Genomic DNA, 12,337 nt, shown 5'->3' with positions numbered 1-12,337 from the left:
GTGGACCTGTGAGGAGGATGCAGACGCCTGAGGAGCAGGACACCAGCAGGAGTGTGTATGCACCAGCGCTGGAAGCCGTGGTGAGACAGGGCGCTCACCCAGCACCGCTGTAGCAGCCGCCACCCCCCCTCCCCCAACCCACCCTGGGATGGACACTGAGACACCCACGACTGAGTGGGGGAAGAAATAGAAAACGGAACAGAATGAGTAGCGCCTGCGGAAAGAGTGCGCGATTCAGGTGAACGAATTGAGGGACTAAACAAGCGAGGATCCCTCCCCCAAGTCGGAGCTGCAGCAGGCGGGAAGCAGCCATCTTGTTTGTTTACATTCGGGCTTAAAGGAGAACTGCCTCTACCTCTGCACTAACCTTCGGAGGCGGAGCCCAAAGGTGGAATGGAGCAACACAACACTCCTTGCGCAGGGGCGGGCAGCGAGGGAGGGCAGCTCAAAGCCCTGACACCAGTCTACTCAAGTTACCAGAAAAAAAAAAAAATTGAATAGCGCCCGCAGGAAGAGGGCAGGATCCAGGGGGACAAACTGAGGGATCAATAACGCCAGGATCCTTAGGACCGCCCAACCCACAATCAGAGCTGCAGCGGGCAGAGTGCAGCCATCTTGTTTGTTTACATTTGGGCTTAAAGGAGGCTGGCCTCTGCTCTGAAGGAGGAAGCAGCAGGGGTGGAGTCCACAGGTGGTCTGGAGCTACTTGACACTCCTCATGCAGGAGGTGCAGTGAAAGAGAGTGGCTGACCAACGAACCCCAGGCACAGACATGTAAGGGCGAACATAGGAACAAGGAAACCAGCCCCCCAAGGGGTGGAGATTGGCACCTCAAAGCCCTGACACCAGCCCACTCAAGCTACAAAAAATAAATAAATAAATAAATAAATAAATAAAAAATAAACAAACAGGCTGGCGCCGCGGCTCACTAGGCTAATCCTCCGCCTAGTGGTGCCGGCACACCGGGTTGTAGTCCCGGTCCGGGCGCCGGATTCTGTCTCAGTTGCCCCTCTTCCAGGCCAGCTCTCTGCTGTGGCCAGGGAGTGCAGTGGAGGATGGCCCAGGTGCTTGGGCCCTGCACCCCATGGGAGACCAGGAAAAGCACCTGGCTCCTGGCTCCTGCCATCGGATCAGCGCGGTGCTCCGGGTGCAGCGCGCCGGCTGCGGCGGCCATTGGAAGGTGAACCAACGGCAAAGGAAGACCTTTCTCTCTGTCTCTCTCACTGTCCACTCTGCCTGTCAAAAAAAAAAAAAAAAAAAACAAAAAACTCTAGAAGGCAGAGCAGCCTGCTTACACTGGATATTGGTACAGACTCACAGCAGCCCATAGCAGAGGGAAATCAGCCTGAAAAACCACCCAGACGGAATGCCAAAAAACAAAACAAAAACCCACAATAAGAATATAGAAGAACATATAAACTTGATAATGAGCAGGCTAAAGCAACCATAACAGGCTGAAGAAGAAGAAGAATTTGAAACTATGCCAGAAAAAGAATTCAGAAAAATAATAATCAGAATACTTAGAAATAATGAGAAACAGTGTCGAGAGCTGAACGAAAAAGAAGCCCAAAGATTAGAGATCCTAAAGAGAAGCCAGAATGAAATACTGGAAATGAAAAACTCAATTAACCATATATAAAACACTGTGGAATCCCTCGGAAATTGAACAGATGAAATAGAAGACCGAATATCAGAATTCGAAGACAAACTTCCAGAAATAAGTTCAAACTCAGGAAGAAGAAATTAAAAAATTAAAAAATATGGCTGGAGACCTACAAGATTCAATCAAATGATGTAATGTTCGGATAATAGGAGTCCCTGAGGGGGTGGAAAGAGAGAATGGATTGGAGGGTGTTTTCAATGAAATAATATCAGAAAACTTCAAACAAAGGCAGCTGGATAACAACAGGCAAATTCAACAGATAGCCAGGACTCCCAACAGGGTAGACCAGAAGAGAAATTCACCGTGACACATTGTGGCAACACTCAGTTCAGTGACACACAAAGAACAAATCCTAAAATGTGCCAGAGAAAAATGACAAATCACATTCAGGGGTAAGTTAATCAGACTCACCCCAGACTTCTCATTGCAAACACTGCAGGCAAGGAGACAATGGCATGATATATTTCAAGTTTTAAAAGACAAACAGTGCCAACCTAGAATACTATACCCTGCAAAGCTATCATTTATGAATGAAGGGGAAATAAAGATCTTCCAAGACAAACAGAAACTGAAAGAATTTGTATCCTCACGTCCAACCCTACAACACTTGCTCAAAGATGTGCTGCACACAGAAATACAAAAACAAGAACCTCACTACAAAAAAAAGCGAATGTAGAGTAACCTAAGTTCAAAATACATAAACAGCTCGTTTAGGAAACATGAATGGGAAAAGACAGTACTTAACAGTAATCACACTGAATGTGAATGGTCTTAATTCTACTACCAAAAGACATAGACTAGCTGATTGGATCAAGAAAGAGAATCCATCCATATGTTGCCTTCAGAAGATACACCTTATCAGCAAAGATGCACGCAGACTGAAAGTGAAAGGATGGAAAAAGATACTCCAAGCTAACAGAAATCAAAAAAGAGCTGGTGTGGCTATCCTGATATCAGATAAAATAGACTTTAACATAAAAACTATTCAAAGAGATAGAGAAGGGCACTATATAATGATTAAAGGATCTATCCAACAGGAAGACATTACTATTATAAATGTATACGCACCTAATTACAGGGCTCCTGGCTACCTGAAAGAATTACTAAAGGATTTAAAGGGAGATATAGACTCAAATACAATAGTAACAGGGGACTTCAACACCCCACTCTCACCAATGGACAGATCAAGCAGTCAGAAATTCAACAAGGAAGCAACAGAGTTAATTGACGCTATAGACCAAATAGACCTAATAGATATCTTCAGAACCTTCCACCCCACAGCCAAAGAGTTCACGTATTTCTCCCCAGTACATGGAACGTTTTCTAGGATTGACCATATGCTAGGCCATAAAGGGAGCCTCAACAAATTCAAAAAAATTGAAACTATACCATGCAGCTTCTCAGACCATAGCGCAGTGAAACTCGAAATCAACAACCCAAGAATCTCTATACCATATGCAAATATATGGAGAATGGACAACATGATCCTAAATGAAAAGTGGGTTATCGAAGAAATTAAAAGAGAAATCAAAAGATTTCTAGAAACAAATGAAAATGATAACACAACCTATCAAAACCTGTGGGACACAGCAAAAGCAGTGCTAAGAGGAAAGTTTATAGCAATTGGTGCCTACATTAAGAAGCTGGAAAGGAACCAAACAAATGAACTCTCCATGCACCTCAAGGATTTAGAAAAACAGCAAATCAAGCCCAAATCCAGAAGAAGGAAAGAAATACTAAAGATCAGAGAAGAAATAAACAGAATTGAAACCAAAAAAAAAACATACCAAAGATCAACAAAACCAGGAGCTGGTTCTTTGAAAAAATAAACCAAATCGACACACCATTGGCCCAACTAACCAAAAAAAGGAGAGAGAAGACCCAAATCTGTAAAATCAAAGATAGTAATGGAAATGTAACAACAGACACAACAGAAATAAAAAGAATCATCAGAAACCACTACAAAGAGAGGTATGCTAACAAATTGGGAACCTGGAAGAAATGGATAGATTCCTGGACACATACAACCTTCCTAAACTGAGCCGTGAAGATATAGAAAATCTAAACAGACCCATAACCATGGAAGAAATTGAATCAGTAATAAACACACTATCGAAAAAGAAGAGCCCAGGACCGGATGGCTTCACCGCCGAATTTTACCAGACATTTAGAGAACAACTAACCCCAGTTCTCAAGTTATTCAAAACAATTGGAAGGGAGGGAATCCTCCCAAATTCTTTCTACAAAGCCAATATCACCTTAATTCCTAAGCCCGGAAAAGACACAACAGAGAAAGAAAACTACAGACCTATCTCCCTGATGAACATAGATGCAAAAATACTCAACAAAATTCTGGCAAACCGAATCCAACTGCACATCAGAAAGATCATTCACCCAGACCAAGTGGGATTTATCCCTGGTATGCAGGGATGGTTCAATATTCGAAAGTCAATCAATGTAATACATCACATTAATAAATTGAGAAACAGAAATCATATGATTATCTCAATAGATGCAGAGAAAGCATTTGACAAAATACAACACCCTTTCATGATGAAAACCCTAAGCAAATTGGGGTTAGAAGGAACATTCCTCAACACAATTAAGGCAGTCTGTGATAAACCAATGGCCAGCATCATATTGAATGGGGAAAAGTTGGAGGCATTTCCATTGAAAACTGGCACCAGACAGGGATGCCCACTCTCACCATTGCTATTCAATATAGTCCTAGAAGTGTTAGCAAGGGACATCAGGCAAGAAAAAGAAATTTAAGGTATACAAATGGGAAAGGAGGAAGTTAAACTGTCCCTATGTGCAGATGACATGATACTATATATAGGGGACCTGATAAACTCCTGTAAGAGACTATTGGAACTCATAGAAGAGTTTGGTAAAGTAGCAAGATACAAAGTCAACGCTCAGAAATCAACAGCCTTTGTATACACAGATAATGCCAGGGCCGAGGAAGAACTTCTGAGATCAATTCCATTCACGATAGCCACAAAAACAGTAAAGTACCTTGGAATAAATTTAACCAAGGATGTCAAAGAGCTTTATGATGAAAATTACAAAACACTAAAGAAAGAAATAGAAGACGACATAAAAAAATGGAAAAACCTGCCATGCTCATGGATTGGAAGAATCAATATTATCAAAATGTCCATTCTCCCAAAAGCTATTTACAAGTTCAATGCAATACCAATCAAAATACCAAAGTCATTCTTCAAAGACCTAGAAAAAATGATGCTGAAATTCATATGGAGAAACAGGAGACCGAGAATAGCTAAAGCAATCCTTTATAATAAAAACAAGGCCGGAGGCATCACAATTCCAGACTTCAAGACATACTACAGGGCAGTTATAATCAAAACAGCCTGGTACTGGTACAAAAACAGATGGATAGACCAATGGAACAGAATAGAAACACCGGAGATCAATCCAAACATCTATAACCAACTCATATTTGACACAGGACCTAAAACCAACCACTGGAACAAGGACAGCCTCTTCAGCAAATGGTGCTGGGAAAACTGGATGTCCACATGTCGAAGTATGAAGCAAGACCCCTACCTTAACACCTTATACAAAAATCCACTCAACATGGATCAAAGAACTAGAGATGCGCCACGACACCATGAAACTAATTGAGAGCATAGGGGAAACCCTTCAAGATATTGGAACAGGCGAAGAATTCCTGGGGAAACCCCAGAGGGACGAGTAATCAAAGGTAAAATAAACAAATGGGATTACCTCAAATTGAAGAGTTTCTTTACAGCAAAGGAAACAGTCAGGAAAGTGAAGAGGCAACCAACAGAATGGGAGACGTTACTCGCAAACGACACAACAGATAAAGGATTAACAACTAGAACCTATAAAATGATCAAAAAACACCACAAAATCAAAACAAACAACCCAATAAAAAAATGGGCCAAGGACCTTAACAGACATTTTTTAAAAGAGGAAATCCAAATGGCCAACAGACACATGAAAAAATGCTCAGGATCCCTAGCCATCAGGGAAATGCAGATCAAAACCACAATGAGGTTTCACCTCACTCCACTTAGATTGGCTTACATACAGAAATCAACCAACAACAGATGCTGGCGAGGATGTGGGGAAAAAGGGACACTAATCTACTGTGGGTGGGAATGCAAACTGGTAAAGCCACTATGGAAGACAGTTTGGAGAGTCCTCAGAAACCTGAATATAGCACTACCACAGGACCCAGCCATCCCACTCCTTGGAATTTACCCAAATGGAATTAAAGGGGAGAAAAAAAGAGCCATTTGCACCTCAATATTTGTTGCAGCTCAATTCACAACAGCTAGGACATGGAATCAACCTAAATGTCCATCAACGGATGATTGGATAAAGAAACTATGGGATATGTACTCTATGGAACACTATACAGCAGTAAAAAACAATGAAATCCGGGCATTTACAAGAAAATGGAGGAAGCTGGAAAACATCATGCTGAGTGAAATAAGCCAGTCCAAAAGGGACAAATATCATATGTTCTCCCTGATCGATGGCAACTAAACGAGCATCTAAAATGATACCCATTGAAGTGAAATGGACACTATGAGAGACAATGACATGATCAGCCCTTGTCTAGACTGTTGAGGAACAACTTACTATTAAACTCCTTTTAGTATTTTAATGTTGTTGTTGCTCTGTTTGTTCTACATAAGACCACTGGTTGAACTCTGTGATCAATGCACAATCATTCTTAGGCATTTAAAATTAACAGAAAAGTGATCTCTGTTAAACATAGGAGTTGGGAATAAGAGTGGGAGGAGATATATAGGTTGGCACATGCTCACTCGGACTTACCTCCAATGGTGGAACTAGGAATGTGCCAGGGGATTTCAACTCAATCTTACCAAGGAGGCAGGTACCAATGCCAACGCACTTGGTAAAGTGACAAGTATAAATATACAACCGATCAAAAAGATAGGGTATGTGTCAATGAGATTTCACAAATAAGACCAGTGGAAGCAAATAATGAAGGATAGAATTAAAAGGAAGAGAATGATCCTGCGGGGGAAACAGGACACACAGCAGACTCATAGAATGGCAGCACTCCTGCCTCAGAATCAACCCTTGGGATATTCGGATCTGGCTAAAAGGTCCATGAGAGTCTCACAGGCATGGAAAGCCATGACACGGTGGCAAAAAACAATCTAAATGAAAGATCCTGGTGAACAAGACCCCAGCAGAAGGAACAGGCCATCAAGGAGAGAGGTGCCTTTCTCTGAAGGGAGGAAGGAACCTCCACTGTGATGCGGCCTTGACTAAAGAAGTTGAGAGTCGGTGGACTCAAGGGGCTTCCATAGCCTAGACAGCTCATAGCAAGAGTCTCGGGTGATTGCTGACGTCAAAAATAAGAGTGCCAATTGTTAAATAAACAACGGGAGTCACTGGGTACATGCTCCCTACGTAGGATCTCTGTCCTTAATGTGTTTTACTATGAAACTTAAAAACAACACTACTAGTTGAACAATACCCTATACCTGGTTCGGTTGTGTGAGTGCAGCCTGTTGAAATCCTTGCTTAGTATATACTAAGTTGATCTTCAGTATATGAAAGTAATTGAAAATGAAACTCGATGAAGGGGGGGATGGGAGAGGGAGTGGGAGAGGTGAGGGCCACGGGAGGGAGGGAGGTGGGGGGGGAGAAGCCACAACAATACAAAAGTTGCACTTTGTAAAGTCACATTTATTAAATAAAAAAAACTATAAAAATTCAATACAAATAACACTGTTTCTTCAGTGAATAATTTGCAAAGGAAAAGATTGTATGGACTTTATTTAGATCTTGATTTAAACAAACTGAAAAGGTGGATTTACAGGCAATTGAAAATTTGAACACTGATATTTTATTATCTAGAATTGTTGATAACTTTGGGTGAGCTGATAATAAGTAGTATCATGGAAATGGTAAAGAGTTGTTTTGAGGTACATACTGAAATTATAATAATAGGGGTGGAAAGTGGGTGGGGGATAGTTGAAACGAGCTTGGCTCAGTGACAGTTGAACTGGTAACTATTGTAACTATTTGATGGGTACATGAGGATTCAATATACTCTTGTCTATTTTTGTGTACGTTTTTAGTTTCCAATAATAAAACATTTAGGAGGGAAAAACAAATCAGGTACTCTAATAGAATTTGAGATGATAGTGGGAGATTCCATGTGAAAATGCCTAATGAGACGTTAAAAATCAACTGATGCAGAGGTGAGGAAAAGGGATGAACAGGGCTGGAGAAGTATGTTGTTTTGGAATAAAAAGTGATAATTGTGTTAGTGGATAGGGTTTTTGAGAAAGAAGACTGAAAATTAAGGAATAAAATTTGGCGAAAATAAACAGATTATGAATCAGAGAAAGAAAAAGACACCAGTCAGTGGAGAAAAGGGAAGTAATTGGCAGAAAGGTAAGATTGTCTGTTGTTCAGAAATCAAGGGAATAGTTTCAAGAAGTTGAGATCAAGTGCTGTGTTAGGAAGTAGTCGGGTATTACTGTTCTCACCGGTTTTCCAATATTGTTATTTGCTCTTCTGTTGTACGTAAGAGAATGAGTTTTGGATCTGAGTTTCAAATGGGGCTACCAGCACTTTTATTTCAGGATTCTATGTTTTAGGTGAGTCAATATATATAAAGTTCTTGGAGCAATGTCTGCCACATGGTAAAAGCTGATGCTGCTGATTGTGCTCTGCACCTGGCTGCCCTTCTTATTCCATGCATTAATATGCATCATACAGGCCGGCACTGTGGTGTAGCAGGTAAAGCTGCTGCCTGCAATGCTGGTTCAAATCCCAGCTGCTGCAGTTCCAATCCAGCTCACTCCTGTGGCCTGGGAGGGCAGTAGAAGATGGCTGAAGCCCTTGGGCCCCTGCACTCACATGAGAGACGTGGAAGAAGCTCCTGGCTCCTGGCTTCGGATCGGCGCAGCTCTTGCCGTTGTGGCCATCTAGGGAGTGAACCAATGGATGGAAGACCTCTCTCTCTCTGCCTCTGCCTCTCTGTAACTCCCCCTTTCAAATAAATAAACCTTTTAAAAAATCAGATTTTCTTTTTTTTTTAGGCTATATTGATGATGGACTTAGGACTATTTGAGTTGTTAAGTTTTCAAGATGTATCTTATAGGGTTAAAAACTTGGGTTGAATAGCAAAATACTTTAATAATTTTTATGAAAAATTCTTTTATGAAATAAATTCTGTTTTATGAAATAAATTTTATGAAATAAATTTTTTATGAAATAAGTAAATAAATTCTCTTTTATGAAAAAGAGACTTTTCCATGAGTTATCTTTTGTATTTTTCTGGATGTATAGTGGTATTTATTTAAATATTTTAAAATTTTAAATATTTTAAAATTTATAACTAATAAATAACTCATTTGAATATGATTATCCTGTAAAAGTTTCTTCATTAGGAAAAAGTTAAATTCGTACTTCAAACATATGAAAATTGGGATTGATTTTATGGCATGTATTTTAGATTTGAAAATATAAGTTTTTTTTTCTATTTCAAGACTTTAGGTAAAGTTGGCCGAGTACAACAGATCTATTCAGACAGTGATTTAAAGGTGGAAGTTTGTGGAACATCTTGGACATATAATCCGGCAGCAGTTTCCAAGGTGGCATCTGCAGGATCAGCCATTAGCAATGCATCTGGTGGTATGTTTTATATTGTATTAAAAGTGCTATGGTTTATTTGAGAAACTTTGCAATGATTCTCCAGTTCTCTTATATGGATAATGTTGACTTTCTCCTGGATATAGCTTCAGTTAAATTTTGAAAATCTTTTAAACTCTTATGAAAGGTCCTTCCTTCCTTCCTTCCTTCCTTCCTTCCTTCCTTCCTTCCTTCCTTCCTTCCTTCCTTCCTTCCTTCCTTCTTCTTCTTTCTTTCTTTCTTTCTTTCTTTCTTTCTTTCTTTCTCTCTCTCTCTCTCTCTCTCTCTCTTTCTTTCTTTCTTTCTTTCTTTCTCTCCTTCCTTCCTTCCTTCCTTTCTCTCTCTCTCTCTTCCTTCCTTCCTTCTTTCCTTCCTTCCTAACTTCCTAACTTCCTAACTTCCTAACTTACTTCCTCCCTCCCTCCCTCCCTCCCTTCCTCTCTCTCTCTCTCTCTCTCTATCTTTCTTTCTTCTGTCTTTCTGTCTTTCTTTCTGTCTGTCTGTCTGTCTGTCTTTCTGTCTTGCCAGACAATCTTCATTCTGGCTGAAGGACTCTCTGGAAAAGTTCCATAAGTGTATCCTTTTTCTTGGGTGTGTTAGAGGTTTCTCCATATTAAATCTGTCATGCTTAAAATTGAACATTCTGCTCTTTAGTTAAAACTTTTATTTTCTGCCAAAGATCCATCACTTTCTAAAATTATTTTTTTTCTGGAATTGTTGCTAGATAAGGGTTTTCTTCCTGAATATTTTTTACATATCAGCTATATTTTTTCCTCTTACCATTTAGTAAGACTGCTATACATGCCATGGTTAGTGGAAAACCAGGTTAAAATGTGAATGTGCTGGGTACTTGGGTTGACTTATTCTCAAGATCTGTCTGTGCTCTAAACTCAAATTTACACACTCAGTTCGTTTTATAGCATATTGCCAATCACTTTGTGTTCATTGTTGCCATCCAGGAAAGAAGACAGAACTGTAAGTGACAAGAAACAAAAGGAAAACATTAATGTGACCTTCAGTTTAATTTTTGTACTGCTTTCTGTTTCCTCTGCTTATGTCGCTTCTTTCCTCCTGTAATTTGCTAGTGTGCTTCAAGTTTAAATCATGTAGTATTTATTTTTACCTTGAAGTTAGGTGATATCATAATAGGCTATGTAAAAGTAAGACTAAAGAATGGTTAATATCCTACTTTCAAATAATGTAGACTTGGCCCACTTTGTGACCTCTCTTCTTTCTAGTTAAGTAGGAATTAAGGAGTAGAATGTGGTAACTTCCATATTGATAATATTTAGAAAAAAATTTCATATATGGATTTGTGTATTCATCTCAGACTTGCTCTTGTTTTTTCCATACTGATTGCAATTAATTGAAATGCATTATTAGCATTTAGATGTTAATTTCCAGCTGGAATTTGATAATGTCTCTAAAATATATCCCCAAATGTTACAGAGATTGTGTTACTTTTGAATCATGATCATTGGTCTCTAGTATTGAGCTCCAGGAGCCACTGTTGTATGATTAAAGCATGAAAGGAATTGTTATTGTGGTAAAAAGATATTTCCGAACAGTTCAAGGAAAATGCATATTATGAATAACCTGTCTGGATTTCAAAACTTTTTTGCACAAAATAAGCTTATCTTTTTCCGTGAATGTTTTTCAGTTCCCTTGTGCTCCCTTTGTATTGTGTTCATTCATAATCTTTAGTGTAACTTTTTTTTTTTTTTGACAGGCAGAGTGGACAGTGAGAGAGAGAGACAGAGAGAAAGGTCTTCCTTTGCCGTTGGTTCACCCTCCAATGGCCGCCACCGGCGCGCTGCGGCCGTCGCACCACGCTGATCTGATGGCAGGAGCCAGGTACTTCTCCTGGTCTCCCATAGGGTGCAGGGCCCAAGCACTTGGGCCATCCTCCACTGCACTCCCTGGCCACAGCAGAGAGCTGGCCTGGAAGAGGGGCAACCGGGACAGAATCCGGCACCCCGACCAGGACTAGAACCCGGTGTGCCGGCGCCGCAAGGCGGAGGATTAGCCTAGTGAGCCGCAGCGCCGGCAATAGTGTAACTTTTAAATCTAAGATTATTAGTTTGCCATTCTCTACTTTTTCTGAAATTAAAAGTTTGTATCATGAATTGGAGAAAACTTAGAATACTTACAAGATTGAATTTGATGCAGCTTGGTATAATAATGATATAGCTTGTTCGGGTAGTTATTTGAAGTATAGCTAATATAAAAATAGCAATGATGGAAATAATAAAGTAGGAGAAGATTGTAGGAATATGGGTAATAATTGTCTTTTAGTAGTTAATGTTTGAAATCCTCCTATATTAGCTGCTTTATTTTATACTTTACAGAAAGACTGTCACAACTCCTGAAGAAATTATTTGAAACTCAAGAATCTGGTGACCTCAATGAAGAATTAGTTAAGGCGGCTGCTAATGGAGATGTTGCTAAAGTGGAAGATTTGTTAAAAAGACCAGATGTGGATGTGAGCACTTAAAAAATTATTTTGAAGCATACACAAAAATAGAATAGTGAAATGAACACTAGACTCAGCAGTTACTAAGATTTTTATCATATTTGTTTCCTTTATTCCTTCTTATTTGTTTTTCTGGAATATTTTAAAGTAGATACCAGATATTATCTCTAAAAAATAAATGATATTTACTTGTTTTATGCCATGACCTTTTACATTTTGTGATTGATATAACTTAGGTTTGTAAGTGATTAGTGTCCTGTTGGGAAACTCAGTGAATTTTTCTCATGTAAATTTTGTTTGGTGATGTGTTATTTTTTTAAATGTTTCAGTAAATTTATAAGTGATTTTTTATACCTGTGTTCAAAACATTTAAACTTTCCCCCCTTGTACTTACAAAAGTTGAGTATTTCACAGTTTAGAAGGCAGGTGAATTAGAAGTCATTTATTTTTTAGTTTCTTATAGGTTGTACTATAGTTTTGCCATTCACATAAGCCATACTTTAAATGGGCTGTTTTGTTTCTAGCTA

General features: G+C 39.5%; 1 protein-coding gene across 1 annotated transcript in view; it reads left to right on the top strand.

Annotated features, from left to right (window-relative positions):
* Positions 1-12,337, top strand: part of MIB1 (MIB E3 ubiquitin protein ligase 1) — a 164,424-nt gene that overhangs the window by 73,449 nt on the left and 78,638 nt on the right. The window contains exons 8-9 of the mRNA XM_002713451.5: positions 9,196-9,340; positions 11,686-11,819. Coding sequence (XP_002713497.1) covers positions 9,196-9,340; positions 11,686-11,819 — 279 coding nt within the window. The remainder of the gene's footprint in view (positions 1-9,195; positions 9,341-11,685; positions 11,820-12,337) is intronic.

The sequence above is a fragment of the Oryctolagus cuniculus genome, chromosome 10 (genome assembly GCF_964237555.1).
Source record: "Oryctolagus cuniculus chromosome 10, mOryCun1.1, whole genome shotgun sequence".
Taxonomy (NCBI): Eukaryota; Metazoa; Chordata; class Mammalia; order Lagomorpha; family Leporidae; genus Oryctolagus; species Oryctolagus cuniculus.
The sequence above is the reverse complement of the archived record's forward strand: the minus strand, read 5'-3'. Positions and strand labels throughout refer to the sequence as shown.